At 41.4% G+C, this 18271-nt stretch overlaps 2 protein-coding genes across 7 annotated transcripts in view; one reads left to right on the plus strand and one right to left on the minus strand.

Annotated features, from left to right (window-relative positions):
- The first annotated feature begins 276 nt into the window (after window positions 1–276).
- LOC129828975 (BTB/POZ domain-containing protein KCTD5-like) lies at window positions 277–17764 on the plus strand. 6 transcript variants are annotated; one of them, XM_055890331.1, is made up of 7 exons: window positions 277–773; window positions 8772–8880; window positions 8983–9074; window positions 10305–10448; window positions 10977–11102; window positions 11546–11669; window positions 12674–17138. In XM_055890331.1, the coding sequence occupies exons 1-6, from the start codon at window positions 420–422 to the stop codon at window positions 11633–11635; spliced, it is 915 nt and encodes a 304-aa protein (XP_055746306.1). In that variant the 5' UTR covers window positions 277–419; the 3' UTR covers window positions 11636–11669; window positions 12674–17138. The 6 variants fall into 6 exon arrangements, with proteins under 6 accessions (XP_055746306.1, XP_055746305.1, XP_055746304.1 ...); XM_055890330.1 differs by lacking the exon at window positions 12674–17138 and adding an exon at window positions 17676–17694 and having other exon boundaries at window positions 278–773; window positions 10302–10448; XM_055890329.1 differs by having other exon boundaries at window positions 278–773; window positions 10302–10448.
- LOC129828974 (guanylyl cyclase C-like) overlaps window positions 16683–18271 on the minus strand; it is a 40306-nt gene continuing 38717 nt past the window's right edge. Inside the window, exon 27 of the mRNA XM_055890328.1 lies at window positions 16683–17775. Coding sequence (XP_055746303.1) covers window positions 17550–17775 — 226 coding nt within the window. The 3' untranslated portion in view covers window positions 16683–17549. The remainder of the gene's footprint in view (window positions 17776–18271) is intronic.

Genomic DNA, 18271 nt, shown 5'->3' on the forward strand with positions numbered 1-18271 from the left:
ATAGCAATCAACCAACTCCTGTGTAATTAAACTACACGTATTACACTTTGTCTATTACAAATTGTATGTTTCTCACTCCACAATTTACATAACAATGCAGTTGAAAATAATTGCAGTCTTGGCTCAGATAATTATTGAATAATATCAGGCTATCATACAATTGTATTTTTATTTTGACATGATTTTCTTTAGGCTAGATTTTGGAACTACAAGATCCACAGTTCTCGGTGCACGGCAACAGCTTGGACATGACGCTCCGGTTGCTCAACCGGGGGAAGATAGGCGGAGCTCGAGTCAAAGCAGTACACGGTTGTGGTAGAGAGGGAACAGGCGTTGTTGAAAGGGAGAGGAAGCTGAAACGGCAGTTGGTACGCAAGCTATTGCATTTTAACGTTGCTTGCATCCATTGCTATTTCCTAATGGCAACGGAGGATAAAAAGAAATCTGTGCCGCAGGCTGAATCAGAAGTCGGTTCGTTACCGACACCTCATGGCTACAATAACAATAATAACAACAACAACAATAATAACAAAGATAGCGAGGGAAGCGAGAATACGACCACGGCCACTTCGAGCGCTACCGCATCGAGCGGGACAGGAAATCACAGCATCGGGAACGGCTCTGGAGTCAACCCTACAGTGGGAAATAACGGGAAATGGGTCCGGTTGAACGTCGGCGGCACAGTATTCCTCACAACGCGGCATACCCTACTCAAAGAACAAACGTCCTTTCTCTATCGGCTCTGTCAACAACAGGACTTACATTCGGACACGGTAAGGCGAGTTGATCAAGCGCTTGGCTTCGATCAAGATAACATATCAGAGAAGAGCGATAAGGCAAGATGTTCAATCGAACTCTCATGATCACTTGATGGAATTAATTAATTGAATGGATGGATGGATAGACGAATGAATTACATTTGAATGGTACCACTAGATATGGCTCTGTGGTACCCCTACCCACCACCAGATATGGCTCTACCCAATACCTAGTGAGTCAGATGGATGTGCACTGGCTGCCTCATTCAGACCTGTGCAAAGGGTTTATGCTGGCAGCACAGAGGGGAGGAGGGTGATGGGGTAGTCAAATATCTATAGATAGGTTGGCAATATGTGACCGATCTGTTCGTGAATTACAGTACATCACTAATGAAGTAAGCCTATAATAGGATTTATTTGAGAGTGTCTGTCTCTTTCTGTATGTGTGATCACAGATAGTATTGTCCCTTGGCCTCAAACATAGCCCTATAGTAGGCTGCTATAATTGGTTTGCCCTCCTGCACCACTGGTTACAGTGAGTAGATAAGGTGCATCATCTTTGTGTGTGACCTTCATTAATGCCCTAGTGTCCATTAGTCTCGTTCCTACTCTCTCTTTCTCTCCCTCTGTCTTTTTCTCTCTTTCCATAGAATAAGTAAAGAGATTGTATGTGCGACTGCCTCTGTGTTGAGGTAAATAACACCTCTGTTTCCCTGTGGGACCTACTAAGGGACCTGGCACTAGGCTTGGCACACCGTGTAGTTCCTTGTGCAAATTCCGGGTAAACCATTAAACACACCAGATGAGGGTTGACTTTTCCTGACCGGAGGCAGTGTGGCTGAACAGAGAGGCGAGGATGACAGGCGATAGAGAGACAGAGTAGCTAATTTTTAATCTTCGCCCTCTGTGTGTGTATGTGTGTGTGTGTGTGTGTGTGCACATCTGTCTCTGTCCTCCTGCACCACTGGCCACAGTGAATAGATAAGGCGCATCATCTTTGTGTGTGACCTTCATTCCTCCTCTCCCCCTTTCTCTCTCTTATGCCTCTAGTCAAACCCCATCTACACACTCCCTCCTCTCCTCTGTTATCTCTCACCTCTTTTATGGTCCCTCTCTCCTTTCTCCCCTCTTTCTTTTCATCCTCTTCTCACACTTGAGTCATCTTATTCCTCCCAGGCTACTGTCATGTCATTGCCTCTTAAATTACTGTTTCTAAAACAGTAATAACAGTCTACTTCTTTTTCTCCCCACTAATTTACTGTTAGTCCCTTCTTGTAACCTGGTTTTTGATGAAAGGCCCCATAGAGTCCTCAGGAATACAGAGTACCCAAATCCAACATTACATCCACAGAAGAAGAGAAGACCAAGTACTAGGCCACTAGCTGTGTTTTTATTTTTCTATTACACAGATGATTCTATCTTCACAGGAGCTCTATTGTTATTCGCTGGTTTGTGCTCCAATCTGCAGTGGGTTGCCGCAGTGGTTAGAACACACACACACCAACTGTGTATTACTATTTTAATAAGATTATTGTCTGTCTGGCACCTAAAGGCTTGCCCCCCCCCTCTGTCCCAAAATACACCCCTGGTGCCTGCTGCCACCCCTGCCCTGACTCCCACTCCCTTGTGACCTCCTCCGGTCCCTTCCTGTCCCCCTCCTGCTCTTCTTTCTCTCATTATATTCTACTCTTGTCCACCTCTCCTCCTGCTCCTCTTTCACTCCTCCTGCTCTCCTTCTGGCTCTGTTCACAGTACTCCAGCTGAAACCAGCATGTATGCTGTGGTGACAGATTCTCCGTTATCCCAGTTCATGATTGTTGTGAAGCCTCTCCCTCCACCCTCTGTGTCACTGCAGATTCCAACACAAACTCATCTTGATAACCTGGGTAGTGATAAGATACATTGGTTAGGGAGTTGGGACAGTAACCGAAAGTTTGCTTGTTCGTAATCCCCGAGCAGGCAAGGTGAAAAAATCTGCCGTTCTGCTGTTGAGCAAGGCAGTTAACCACCACAACAACAGTTTCTACCCCCAAGCCATAAGACTGCTGAACAATTAACCAAATGGCCACCGGATTATTTACATTGACCCTCCCCCCATTTGTTTTTTAACACTGCTGCTACTTGCTGTTTATTATCTAGGCATAGTCACTTCACCCCTACCAACATTTAGCCATGACCTCGACTAACCTGTACCCCCACACATTGACCGGTACCCCCTGTATATAGCCCCGTTATTGTTATTTTATTGTGTTACTTTTTATAATTTTTTACTTTCGTTTATTTGGTAAATATTTTCTTAACTCTTTCTTGAACTGCGCTGTTGGTTAAGGGCTTGTAAGTAAGTATTTCACGGTAAGGTCTACACATGTTATTTTCGGAGCATGTGACATATAAAGTTTGACTTGATTTGATTTTGATCCCCGGGCGCTGATTACATGGATGTCGATTAAATAGATTTATCTTCTCAAACTATTTTGTGACATATTATCATATCTGAAAACTACAAATTGCAAGAACAAATCACTCTGGAGTAAGATGTTTACAGGATGCGTAATTTAGTCTATTAAAGTTCAAATTAGGCAGGTCTGGTGCCGAAAAAGAAAGGAAAGTCTTGCCTACTTCACCAATATTTTATTTTGAAAAAAAAGTTGTGTGGGTAGTCCAGTGAGTAAAAATACTTTAAAGTACTACATACAGTGCCTTCAGAAAGTATTCATAACCCTTGACTTATTCCACATTTTGTTGTTACGGCCTGAAATCAAAATAGATTTTTTTTGTCACCCATCTACACACAATACCCCATAATTAATTAAGTGAAAACATGTTTTTAGAAATGTTTCACATTTATTAAAATGTAATATAGAAATATCTAATTTACGTAAGTATTCACATGCCTCAGTCAATACTTTGTACAAGCACCTTTCAAGCACAGCTGTGAGTCTTTCTGGGTTAGTCTCTAATAGCTTTCCACACATGGATTGTGCAACATTCCCATTTTTATTTTTGAAATTTTTCAAGCTCTATCAAATTGGTTGTTGATCATAGTCTACCGAAAGTTGTCTGTTCTTTCAGGCCTAAATATGCGCACTGGCCAGGTAGCCTCTAGGCCTACTTCTAAGCGTAATTGGGTGTGTGTCCTGTTATACTGGTGATATACAGTATGTAATGGGGAATTGATATACACTAACAATCAAACGCAAACAATTCACATAATTAAGTTATAAAACAATAAATGTGCACAATTGGCAGGGAGAGAGCGCATTCTGGAGAGAGAAGTGCATCTGGGCGTTACATGATCAATCCGACATCTGCATTGGCCATGCAGCATTTACAGTAATACGGCCTGTGCAGAAGGCAGGAGATTCATACTTCTTGCGCTTCGTGGAGCAGTGCAGAGCGGTTGTGAAGGAAGTTGTCAAGGAAGTGAGTTTGGGTTTATACAGGATGTACCGCCCCCACCTACCGTCAACCAACCAATCAATGCAGAGCTATATGGAGCCCTCCACATTGTTACAACATTTGGGAGGCACATGGCCGATGCGGTACAAAGGTCGACACTCCATTTGGAGCCACCGACCATATTTTCGGATCAAGCATATATTGGCTTTTAGTCTAGACCTCAGCAATGTATTAGTTCACTGAGATGGGCACAAATATATATTTAATACTGCTCTACTAAAAATGATTGGTCGACCAACAGCCACTCAACCAAACAATGACCAGTTGACTCATTGGGGTCAGCCCTAGTTGATAATTGCCATACATTTTCAAGTAAATTTAAGTAAAAACTGTAACTCGGCCACTCTGGAACATTCACAGTCTTCTTGGTAAACGACTCCAGTGTAGATTTGGCCTTGTGTTTTAGGTTATTGTCCTGCTGAAAGGTTAATTCCTATGGAGAAAATATGGAAAATATGGAGAGTGGCACTATGTATTGGATTTACCCCAAACGTAACATTTTGTATTCAGGACAAAAAGTGAATTGTTTAGCTACATTTTTTTGCAGCTTTTATTTAGTGCCTTGTTGCAAACAGGATGCATGTTTTGGAATATTTTTATTCTGTACAGGCTTCCTTCTTTTCACTCTGTCAATTAGGTTAGTATTGTGGAGTAACTACAATGTTGTTGATCCATTCTCAGTTTTTTTTCTATCACAGCCATTAAACTCTCTTAACTGTTTTAAAGTCACCATTAGCCAAATCCTTGAGCGGTTTCCTTCCTCTCCAGCAACTGAGTTAGGAAGGATGCCTGTATCTTTGTAGTGTCTGGGTGTATTGATACACCATCTAAAGTGTAATGAATAACTTCACCATGCTCAAAGGGATATTCAATGTCTGCTTTTATATTTTTACCCATCTACCAATAGGTGCCCTTCTTTGCGAGGCATTGGAAAACCTCCCTTGTTTTTGGGGTTAAAGCTGTGTTCGAAATGCACTGCTCGACTGAGGGACCTTACAGATAATTCTATGTGTTGGGTAGAGAGATAATGCAGTCATTCAAAAATAATGTTAAAGACTATTATTGCACACAGAGTGAGTCCATGCAACTGATTATGTAACTTGTTAAGTACATTTTTACTCTTGAATATATTTAGGCTTGCCATAACAAAGTGGCTGAATACTTGTTGACTCAAGACAATTCAGCTTTTCTATTTAACTAATTAGTAACCATTTGGATAAACATAATTCTACTTTGACATTATAGGGTATAGTGTGTAGTCCAGTGACCCACAAAAATCTAAATTTAATAAATTTTAAATTCCGGATGTAACACAACAAAATGTGGAAAAAGTCAAGGGGTTTGAATACTTTCTGTGCAATATGCAACACTGTTGTTGGCAGAGTGATTTAGGACTTTACAAGGTTAGAGGCTAGTGTTATGTGCTCTTGTGTGTACTATTTGACTTCCAATCCAAAATAGACCCAGTACTGAAGTAGCACAGTTGCAGATCTGTATGTGCTTCAGACAACTTTATCGTTTATGTTGTCATACATGATAAAGGCAGTTCACTAAAACACTTGATTTCAAAGTTTAACAAACCCTACAACTCTATACACAAGACTACTTTTTAACAATTTACACAGAACATTTTACTAAAACACATTTACTGAAAGAACTGTGCAATTGCAAAGTTTGGTAACAGAATTTCGGTAAAAATCTCCCTCAGTTTTTTGTGTCCAGGTTTTCCAAAAACTGTTAAATATCTGCTGAGATTTCAACAATGTCTGCAGAAGGAATGGGGTGTCAGTAAAGGACATTACACATTGAATTAAAAAAATATATATTTTGGTTATTGAACTATAGTAAGTGAAGTGGATTTACACCCGGTAACAGAATTGCGGTAACATAATAGTTTCATGGGTCCCTGAGCTGTACTACACAGAAATGCATAATTATGGATATGAATGTCATTCTCTTCATGGTGGTGTATCCTAAATAGGTACACTAAGGTATACATATTCAATATCCTCCTTTGCATATTTGGGTATTATTCTACACACTGGCTATTATTATTTTTTTTATTAGCTCTGCCCCCGAACAAGACCAAACTTGGACCAAATCTGAACCAGACATTAATGTCAATGTTTCACACGTTTGGAACTCAAAGTACAGAATAGTAGAGTTCAGTAGAGTACAGTATAGCACAGTACAGTACACTAGAGTTCAGTAAGTAGTGTATAGAGTTGAGTTCAGTACAGTACAATATAGTACAGTAGAGTACAGTAAAGTATAATATTGTTCAATACAGTACAGTAGAGTACATTAGTGTACTCAACTCAAGTGTGCTCTACTGTGTTTTGTACTGAAATCTGCTCTACTGTACTGTGCAGTACTGTACTGAACTATACTCTTGTTTACTGTGCTGTACTGTACTCTACTGCGCTGTCCAAACTTTTGAACCTAACTGTGGTTTGTGACTACTATGATTTTCCATTGTAGCCAGTTCAATTGCAGAATATCCGTTACCAATTATTTTGTTGGGGGAAATTCCTTTACCAAATTCCGAGTTTGAATCACTTAATTCATAAACAAAATTGGTATCTTTAAAAACACGAACTAATTTATAGGTCTACCTTCTGTGAACTTTAATTATCCTCCCTCTTCATGAGGAAAATAAGTTAGAAAATATCTGAAAGATAGGTGGGTTTTTGGTAAAGGAATTTCAAGGCACAAGGCAATGTTTCTTAAAGTTACAGAAGGCAAAACTAAATATGTGTTGATATTAGTCTTTACTTTAACATTATTGTGTTTTGATGCATTTCTGATACCGTTTAAGACTTTTTCTGTCAGATGTTTTCTATGACCCCTTTTCCATCTGTTTGACAAGAAATCAAAGCCTTTGCTTGTTCTTAATTTTTAGGATGGAAAATAGTTGAAAAATGTATATATGCCTTAATAAATAAATAAAATACTCTTTGCTTTCATTAGACACTCAATTTGATATTCTCCTATGAACTTCACATGTTGGTGCACATGGGTCCTTTTAGATGGAAATGACCTGACCAGGCTAGCATTAGACTGGTTCAGTTTGGTCTCAGCCAGTGTTTTCACACCAGGAGAGGAAGTAAAGATTGTATGTGTGTCTGTGTCTGTCTCTATTTCTGTGCTGAGACAAATAACACCTCTGTTTGCCTAACAGATATTTCCTGTGGGACCCAGTGATTCCCCCATAGAGACCTGGCACTAGGCTAGGCACACCGTGTAGTTCCTTGGGTAAACCATTAACACACCAGATGAGGATTGGATCTTCCGTGGCATTTTTTTAATGGGCTGACTGGCGGCAGTGTGGCTGAACAGACAAGCCAGGATCACAGGAGATCACAGATATAGTGCATTTTTCATCTTCACCCTCACTGTGTACGTTTATGCGTGAGTGCATATGTTTATCATTCATAGCGAGGGTACCTAGATATTCTGGAAGCCTCACATAGGTGTTGTCATCATACATACTGTCAAGTCATGTCCAATGAGGAGGTTTCTGTCTGTCCTCAACTGTAGTTGCTCTGGGTTTGTTTGTCTCTCTGCCTCTGTCTAGGCCCCTTTCCCCCAGCAACTCTCCTTGTGCCCTTGTCTGTCCTCTGTATCTCTCTCTTTCTGTCTCTCTGTCTCTCTCCCTCCCCCTATCTGAGTCCTCGTCTATCCAGTGTCTGCCAGCTCTCATCTCCAATCGATTCTCCTCTTCTCTGCCTGTCTCCCCCAATCCCTTCTTCATTCAGCTGAGTGCCTCACATACCCTCCATCCCTCTGCCGTCTCGCTCTGATCTGCAGGCTCTCATTCCTTTCCCTCCATTCCTATTATTTTGCAGCACTTCTTCGATTCAGATTCAGAGCTGTGCCCTCTTACCACAGCCTCTCCATCCCACCCCTCTTCTCCATCCCTCCATCCCACTCTCCATCTGCTCCTTAATCAGCTACTTCTGTCTTTCTCCTCCTCTCTTATCTAGCTCACTCCACTCTGCCACTTGTTTGTGTTCCTGAATCTCTCTCTCCCATTCTCCTCTTTCTCATCTCTCTCTACCTCTCTCTCTCTGTCTAGAGTGTCTGCGTCTCTGTGTTTGAAAATGGGTGCCTGGGGCTGGTTTAGTAATCGGCATGCAGGGTGCGCTTTATGGAGATGCTGTAAAGGCACTGGCATGCCGTCAGCCAAGAAAGGGCCAAGCCATGTGAATGTAACAGGCTCTCTCTCAATCTTTCTCTCTCTCTTCACTCTCAGTCCCTCTTTATATATCCCCTCTCTCTCCTTATCTCTATCCCCCCCCACCACACTCTCTCTGAATCTCTCTCGCACTAACTGTAATATAGAACCACTAGGCTCTAATAGTGCCACTCTATCACTGAAAAGAGGACTTTTGCTGTTAGTGTGAAACAAGTAATCGCAAGGGGGTTTCCAAACATAGATATTGACCAAAACCCAATACAATAGAATTGCACAATAGAATAGCACTTAATATTGATCTCATATTCATACCTTTATTAATTCTTATGGTTGTTCTCTCCCTTCCTGTGTTGTAGGACGAGACAGGGGCCTATGTGATAGACAGAGACCCCACCTACTTCGGCCCCATCCTTAACTACCTGCGACACGGCAAACTGGTCTACAACAAGGAGCTGGCTGAAGAAGGTACTAGATTAAGACTTGTAATAAGAAAGTAATAGCACTTTGATTGACCACGTGTGTGTGTGTGTGTGTGCGTGTGTGTGTGTGTGTTGTGCTCTCTCCCAGGTGTGTTAGAGGAGGCTGAGTTCTACAACATCACTCCTCTGATAAAACTGATCAAGGAGAGGATCCTGGAGCGGGACTGTAAAGTCACACAGGTCAAACACACACACACACTCAGCTTTGTTTTTGTGAATTTTCTGGACTTTATGGGGAGTTCATTTTTTTCCTTAATCCTAATTCAGGGCATGAAAAACGTCATGACTTTTCAAATTTTTTATTTTTTTTCCTACCTTGTCAAGACTTTCTGGTGACTTGTCAGGACATTGTGGTCCTGATAAGGTAGGAAACATATACATACACACACACACACACACACACACACACACACACACACACACACACACACACACACACACACACACACACACACACACACACACACACACACACACACACACACACACACACACACACACACACACACACACACACACACACACACACACAGTAGATAAGATACAGGGATTTACACAAATACAAGATGGCTACAGGTCTGCTAAAATAAAAACAGACTTGTGCATGTGCCAAGCAGAAAGACTGTTCAGCCATGTGTTTCACTCTGTATTTTCAAGTTATTTTCAGTATATTTCACCCATGTCTATGATTTCTGTTATGTAACTTTCAATCTTCCTCCTACTCTCTCTGTATTATACGCTTTACTGTACCCTCCGTCTCTACCCTTCGGCTAGACACACGCTCATGCACACACACACTGTGGGCTGTGGGGGTGCGTGCTACACCACTGCTTATAACTATAAGAAATCTAAGATGTGTCAAATAAATTATATCAAGCTCAGAGCACCAGCTATGCATTTGGCTAGTGGTTAGATGTCAAATCAAGGCTCTTGGTTACAGCAGACTTTCAATCCCCTCCTAGATGCGTACATAAAAAAAGAAATAAATATTTTATTGCTAAATAGTGTCCCTTGTGTGCACTTCCGATAATACCATATGTTCCAGTATGGTACAGAAACGGTGTGACTGTATCTGGATAGCATCCAACCCTAACGCTCACTCTCACTATCATTCATCTTCCAAACATCACTACCTCTTGCTAACCTCTCGCTCTCCCAATCCTCTTTCTCTCTGCTAATAAATGCCTTTTCTTTCCTTTCCTTACAAACATCTCACCTTCTCCAACTATTGGTCACTCTGTTTTCTCTTCTGTCTCGTTCTCTCCCTTCCTAACAACCCCCTCTCTCTCTCTCTCTCTCTCTCTCTCTCTCTCTCATTCTACATCCATACACCTTTCCCACCTACCCATATCTGTACATTCCCTCCCTCCTTCTCCTCACTTTACACCCTCTCTCTCCGTCCATCAGCAGGTGCCTCCTAAACATGTGTACCGGGTGCTGCAGTGCCAGGAGGAGGAGCTGACCCAGATGGTTTCCACCATGTCAGACGGCTGGAAGTTTGAGCAGGTCAGCGTGCGCACCTGCAGAAAGCCCCGCACCGGACTGCTCTGGACTGTGGGTTGGACTCACGCTGCTGCTCTGCTCTACCACACTCCCAACCAATCAACCCCTTTCCTGCTCTCTGTTAGCCAATCAGAGCCTCAGAGTCAGACCAATCAGACCAATCCGAGACCAAGGCACAGTCCCAATCTGCTCACAAAAACGGCCTCCTTTTCACATTTCCTTCCCCTCAGAAGAAGACTGATCTAAACAGACAGACCAGTGATCATAAGGGGAAGGAGATGCAAACAGGAAGCAGAGCCAAGGAAGCTCCAGTGGAAGCTATCATATGTTGTCACATTGCCAGTTCAGTAAAGTGTTTTGAGTAATACTGTAATGCTAAACATTGCCGTCAGTGCTTCAGGGTGTACAGTTCAGTCTCACTGCCCACAGTAGAGTTGTAGCAGACATGTAGTGCTGCTAGGCTGTCCTTACCCTCTGTCCCTCCTCCCTGCATGAGCATCCATGGGTTTACCTGCTGTGATACAGGCCACCTCTCTTTCTCTGTCCATCTTTCTCTCTTTTTCTCTCTGTCTCTGATAGATGGTAAACATTGGTTCGTCATATAGCTATGGGACAGAGGACCAGGCAGAGTTTCTGTGTGTGGTGTCCAAGGAGCTACACACACCTGGCTCAGGCCTGGGCACCGAACAGAGCCACAAGACCAAGGTGAGACTGACACACAGGAAACATATACACACACACACAGGTACACGGGCAGATGAGTCCGAGGGATATACTCATACATCGTACATCACACACAAATTCACCATTCACATATCACCACCATTCACTTCCACAAAGGTCTGAAGTAGCAGGATACGGATCTGTCACAGAGTGTCTCCCTGTGACATTTCTCTTCATCCAAGATGATCTGAGTATCCTTTGATCTTAGTGTTGGCATTTTCCACTCAAACACTGAATGTCACACACACAACTCCCAAATGTCATCCACAAGCGCATTCACATTCACTCCATCATCCACACCTCCCTCTCTCTCATTCTCTCTTTCACTCTTAATCCCTCTCCCAGATACTCAATCTGTTCATTCTTTTTTGTTGTTGTCGTTCTGTCTCATTTTTTTTATTCTCCGTCCTTTTATTCGAGTGAAGGCTTCAGAGGTGCAGCAGGAGAAAGGAGCGCAGGATGAGGTGGAGGGAGGAGAGAGAAATACCACCCCGAATGAGTGGATAAGGGAATGACAGTCTTGTGTCAGTGTTCCAAAGACGTGAATGGGTGAGGATCCATGCTAGTGTTGTTGGCTGGTAGTGGGTAGTAGCAGTAGTAGACTGTGATCAAAAGGGATCCAGGGCTGTTCCACAGCATTACATTTGCCCCAAACTCCATACAGTACTCAAAGGCCAAGGAGAGACTAACTTTTATTAAAGTTTGTTTTGATTTACAAATATGTAGAGAGAAAAAAGTAGGCCTTGCACTTTTGCTCCCCATCTTAAAAAGTGAACTACTATTTGTTTGAAATACCATTTGTGATGCCAGAGTGTTCGATATTGCTCTGGGGCCATTGTGTCCTGCCTGGGAAATGATCTGTTCAGCAGCATAACCCAGCTGGACTGATGATGAGTTAGTCTCACTAGGCAGGCGGGTTGCCTCTCACATTAACAATGCCCTAGATCTGGGATTTCCCAGACTAATGATGAGCTAACGCTGCTGTGCTGCCATTGATCCAACCCGACACCCAAATGTCTCTCATTACCAATGCAATGACATGGAATAGCCCTGACATTTTGTGTAGTGGTAGTATTAGTGTGTTTTACATTTTACATGAAAAAAGACACAAACACACAATCTTACTTGTGCATGTGTAAAGGGGACATTTTGGCAGGACTGCACAGTGGGGCTGTGACGTTTATGTTTATCCAAACAGCAATTAATCAAGTGCCGAGTAGAGCCAAAGAAACAATACAAGCGCATGTTGTTGTTTTTCCATTCACAACAAAGGGAGTCCTGGATGTCACAAACACTATTACTTTATCATTCTGTCCCCATCGTCACCATCAGCATCAAACATAAAAAATACTACATGTACTGTATGTGTTTAGATTGTTTCACATGTCACCCAATCAAAGCTGATACACAGTATGAGATGTTCCCCAGTTGTAAAATATTGTGACGCGTCACATGAACATGTAACCGATCAACTCCGAAATACAACCTTGAGAATATGTCGTCTTCAAAGAGGGCATCCTCTGATGTTTCTCCTGTCTGTGCTTGTCTTCCAGCTTTTTCAGATCCATGGATCACGGATGTACTAGAGAGAATTGTACTTTTGTAGCTTGACATTTAATTTTGTGTTTGTTGACATATGTTTTATCGTTGTTGTTGCTTTTAGAAGAAAAATAACAGAAGTGCTCAAACATTATTTTGAAAGATTATCGAAGTGTCCCTCTCACCAGCAGCGAAACGCCAATATTTCAAAGTGTGTAGAGACGGATATATGTTTAATGTTTTTAATTTATTATCATTATCATTTTTTTATGTATTTTAGTTCCAATCACCACTTAAGCCATGGAAGTTAGTGAATCTTAGTAAAATAGATTTGACCAAAGACAATGATTAAAAGCACTGCAAATCAATGTGCTCATCCAAATGTGAAAAATGGTTTGAAATTTACATGAAATATGTGGAATCTGTAAGTAAATAAGTAAATTAGTAAATAAGTAAATTGTTGTTGTTTGCACTAGTTCTGACTTGTCTGATGCTTGATACAGTAGTGAGACCTGGGCCTGAGCCAGTGATGTGGCAATGTCCTGTCTCTGATACTGCTCTGCTGCAGTAGAGATTGACAGTGAGACTCACACAGAAAGACAGACATATGTCAACTAACTGGCCACAGTCAGCACCACAAAAAACTCTTCCTCCTTACACACACTCCCTTACGCTCTCTCACAGACACGCACACACACAGTCTTGTATAATTAACTTTGTTCGGGCACACAATTCAGTCCCATTCAAAATCCTATTTTTCCTAAACTTAAGTATAGTTAAACACGGGTACACACACTCACTCACTCACTCACTGACTCACTCACTCACTCACTCACTCACTCACTCACTCACTCACTCACTCACTCACGCACTCACTCACTCACTCCTTCACTCACACACACATACCCATAGCAGTGCTTCCTGTCGGGACATGTGTGTTCCCTGAGGCATGTGCATGCTCAGCAGAGCAGAGCTCTCAGCCTGTCGCCCTTGCCTGGCTCCAGTGTGACTCTAGGCCCTGGCAGGATAAAGAAGAGAAAGGTGCTGAAAGAGGTCTGTGTCTGAAGTGGCACCTTATTCCCTACATAATGCACTACTCTGGTCAAAGGTACTGCACTATATATGGAATAGGGTGCCATTTTGGATGCAACCCTGTTCTCTGCTCATGTTGTAATGACAGGCCCTTGCACCCTTAGGCCAGGATGTTGTCATTAATACTTTTAGCTAGGACTATGGCACAAATATTGTTAAAGAATTTCATGTTTTTGTATGTATTTCACTGTAAATGAGTAGAAAGGAGGTAAGATAAGACCTTGTCAAAGGCATCAGCACTTAGAACAGAAAATTGTTGCAACTGAATTAGAAGGTTTTGGCACTGGCCATTATCACCTCCGAGCCCCTGCAGCCCAATACTGTCACAGTCCGTAGAGACAGCCTGTCTCTGCAACCTTCAAATACTGCAAATATACTCATTCTAGTCTCTGCATGTCAACATACCCACAGATCACCATTTGAGTTGATTTCATTTAAAAGCTTTCATGGGGGCAATATTGTGTTTTTGTGCATGTGCGTTGTGAATATAATGTTTGGCTTTGGTCATCAAAAAAGCATAGCATATGGATTAAGATCACTTAATTGGTCAATTGCACACAAGGTCCAACCAACATTTGACATCTGCTTTTAACCCAACTCATCCAAAGCATACATATACAGTTTTTTTTAGAGCAGTGTGTGGGCGCTGCCAAACTGCGCTGTTGTTTTGGGGGGTTAAGTGCCTTGCTCAAAGTCAGGCAGTGGCATCTAGGAATTGATACCAGCAACCCTCATGTTGCCAGCTCACTTCGCACAAGACTTTTGCCGTCGGACACACTTCAAGTTGCTGGCTCGCCTCCCTAACTGTTAGGCTACCTCTCTAACCGCGAGGCTTGGGTGCCTTGGTTTCAAGCGAACACAATATAGGCATGTACAAAGTCTCTGGGAAAATTTGTTTGAGTCGGTCAATGGCTGCAAAATTACTATAATACATTTCTTTTGTACATGTGTTTTGGTTATTTATTTTCATGACATTTTAATTGCATGTTTTTTTCAGTATCATGATTATTGCTGTAAAATATTTTTTACAACCAAGCTTATCTTGTTTTTCTCCTGTTTTTAAGTATCATTGTTTATGTATTCCATGTCTAGCCATGTGCCTGGCATTGACCTCATGTTTTGGTGGTTTTGCATCAGAAGATGTCCCCCTTAATGAGACTACTCTAGTTTGTAGCCTTAGCTCAAACTGTTTGTGCTTTTCCAAGACATCAGAACTTGAGCTGAAAACCTGGTATTCCTCAGCATGTTAAAAAAAAAAAAAAAAAATGTTCTACTCATCCATGAGCATGACAGATTTTATCTATTTATATATATATATATACGTGTATGTATACAGTACCAGTCAAAAGTTTGGACACCTACTCATTCAAGGGTTTTTCTTTATTTTTACTATTTTCAACATTGTTGAATAATAGTGAAGACATCGAAACTATGAAATAACATATATATGGAATCATGTAGTAACCAAAAAAATGTTAAACAAATCAAAATATATATTTCAGATTTTATATTTCAGATTCTTCAAAGTAGCCTTGATGACAGCTTTGCACACTCTTGGCATTCTCTCAATCAGCTTCACCTGGAATGCTTTTCCAACAGTCTTGAAGGAGTTCCCACATATGCTGAGCACTTGTTGGCTGCTTTTCCTTCACTTTGCGGTCCAAATCATCCCAAACCATCTCAATTTGGTTGAGGTTTGGGTGATTGTGGAGGCCAGGTCATCTGATGCAGCACTCATCCCTCTCCTTCTTCGTCAAATAGTCCTTACACAGCCTGGAGGTGTGTTGGGTCATTGTCCTGTTGAAAAACAAATGATAGTCCCATTAAGCTCAAACCAGATGGGATGGTGTATCTTCTGCAGAATGCTGTGGTAGCCATGCTGGTTAAGTGTGCCTTGAATTTTAAATAAATCACTGACTGTGTCACCAGCAAAGCACCCCCGCACCATCACACCTCGGCCTCCATGCTTCACAGTGGGAACCACACGTGCAGAGATCATCCGTTCACCGACTCTGCGTCTCACAAAGACACGGCAATTGGAACCAAAGATCTCAAATTTGGACTCATCAGACCAAAAGACAGATTTCCACCGATCTAATGTCCATTGTTCATGTTTCTTGGCCCAAGCAACTCTCTTCTTGTTATTGGTGTCCTTTAGTAGTGGTTTCCAGCAATTCCACCATAAAGGCCTGATTCACACAGTCTCCTCTGAACAGTTGATGTTGAGATGTGTCTGTTACTTGAATTCTGTGAAGCATTTATTTGGGCTGCAATTTCAGATGCTGGTAACTCTAATGAACTTATTGTCTGCAGCAGAGGTAACTCTGGGTCTTCCTTTCCTATGGCGGTCCTCATGAGAGCCAGTTTCATCATAACGCTTGAAGGTTTTTGGGAAGTGTTCTGCATTGACTGACCTTCATGTCTTAAAGTAATGATGGACTGTCGTTTCTCTTTGCTAATTTGAGTTGTTCTTGCCATAATATGGACTTGGTCTTTTACCAAATAGGTCTATCTTCTGTATACCACCCCTACCTTGTCACAACACAACTGATTGGCTCAAATGCATTAAGAAGGATAGTTTTAACAAGGTAAACCTGTCAATTGAAATGCATTCCAGGTGACTAATTAATGAAGTTGGTTGAGAGAATGCCAAGAGTGTGCAAAGCTGTCATCAAGGCAAAGGGTGGCTACTTTGAAGAATCTCAAATATAAAATATATTTTGATTTGTTTAACACGTTTTTGGTTACTATATGATTCCATATGTGTTATTTCATAGTTTTAATGTCTTCACTATTATTCTACAATGTAGACCATAGTACAAATAAAGAAAAACCCTTGAACGAGTAAGTTAGGTTTGTACCAACTTTTGTCTGGTACTATATATGGGTTTCACTGTAGTTAATCTCATTAACTTGTTCCCGGACAATAGATCAGAACTGATTTTTTTTTTATTGGGCATCTAATGCTGTTACAATAGCCAGGGTTGATTTGCTTTACAATACATTATCTTTATACATATGTTTTTTATGGGTATAACAGTAATAGCAGTCATGCTATATTCTTGTTAAAAAAAATAATCTAAACAATGTAAATATGTGTTAGACAATTGTGCATAATCATTTATAATTCACTGTAGAAAATCAGTGAGAACTTCCTTCCTACCCCCTTTAACGAAAACTTCAATGTGCTCAGATACACCCCCATAAGTTCTCAGACATCAGTGACATGGGAATTGTAATGCCTCAATATACTGTAACAGGCTCAATGAAACATGGGTCAATGTTTTCAGTCCCGTCAAGTAGTATTATTATTTGTAACATGCTGTACAGGAATGATTCCAACAACTGTAAAATATAATCACATAAATAAATACAGTTTCAATGTCATTTGTTTTTAAACCATAAATCATTAAAATTTTCAAGATGAAATATTATCACAACAATGGTCCGCATATATTGCAATCAGTTAAAAGGAAGAAATGTATGATGATTAATAATATTAATATTTGATTGTAGACAACACAATTATTTAACACTTAAAGGTACAATAAGTACTTTTTGCTATTTGCTGTTCTACCTAAGGTCAGTATTTTTTTTCTCATCGTTTTTGGAATTTCTAGTGCTGAGGTTGTGGAGGGGAAGGTTTCCAGTATATCAGTACAGTGCTTAGTTGGTCTACAGCTTTGTGGTTCCTCCAAAAGGCCAGAATTCTAACTCAAGATCTGCATGTGACTTTAGACTTTCACATCAATAGACAAAACAACAACATAATAACCCTATTTCTCCTTATCAAAATAACTAAAAGAAAGTACTGAAGTTGTTGACCGTAGCCAGATGGAGGTACTCTGGCTGGTCATCGTTAACCTCCTCCTCTCCCCCCTGCTCCCCTCCATCCCTCCCCACCCTCCTCTGCCTCATGGACAGGGTATTCCTCTTCTCCATGACCTCTGACCCCAGCGAGCGGTTCTCAAGACACTCCTGGATCATCTGGGCCAGGTCCTGCTGCAGACGCTGGCAGTTCTCCCTGCAGGGAAGGACAAGGACATAGGAGTTAATTATATAGATCTACATACAGTTCATTCGGAAAGTATTCAGACCCCTTGACCTTTTCCCAAAAAATGTACTTGTGAGCCTTATTCTAAAATGGATTAAATCGTTTTCCCCCCTCGTCAATCTACACACAATACCCCATAATGACAAAGCAAAAACTGTTTTTTTGCACATTTATTAAAAACAAAAAACAAAATATTACATTTACATAAGTATTCAGACCCTTTACCCAGTACTTTGTTGAAGCCCCTTTGGCAGCGATTACAGCCTCGAGTCTTATTCTGTATGACGCTACAAGCTTGGCCCACCTGTATTTGGAGAGTTTCTCCCATTCTTCTCTGCAAATTCTCTCAAGCTCTGTCAGGTTGGATGGGGAGTGTCGCTGCACAGCTATTTTCAGGTCTCTCCAGAGATGTTCGATCGGGTTCAAGTCTGGGCTCTGGCTGGACCACTCAAGGACATTCAGAGAC

This window comes from Salvelinus fontinalis, chromosome 30 (assembly GCF_029448725.1).
Source record: "Salvelinus fontinalis isolate EN_2023a chromosome 30, ASM2944872v1, whole genome shotgun sequence".
In the NCBI taxonomy this organism is placed as follows: domain Eukaryota; kingdom Metazoa; phylum Chordata; class Actinopteri; order Salmoniformes; family Salmonidae; genus Salvelinus; species Salvelinus fontinalis.

Bases quoted from the DNA above. Each gene is read 5' to 3' on its own strand.
- LOC129828975 (XM_055890330.1), top strand. From the start codon at position 420: ATGGCAACGGAGGATAAAAAGAAATCTGTGCCGCAGGCTGAATCAGAA. The intron at 774-8,771 runs GTAAGGCGAGTT...CCTGTGTTGTAG, and splicing joins AGGACTTACATTCGGACACG to GACGAGACAGGGGCCTATGT. The intron at 9,075-10,301 runs GTCAAACACACA...TCCGTCCATCAG, and splicing joins GGGACTGTAAAGTCACACAG to CAGGTGCCTCCTAAACATGT.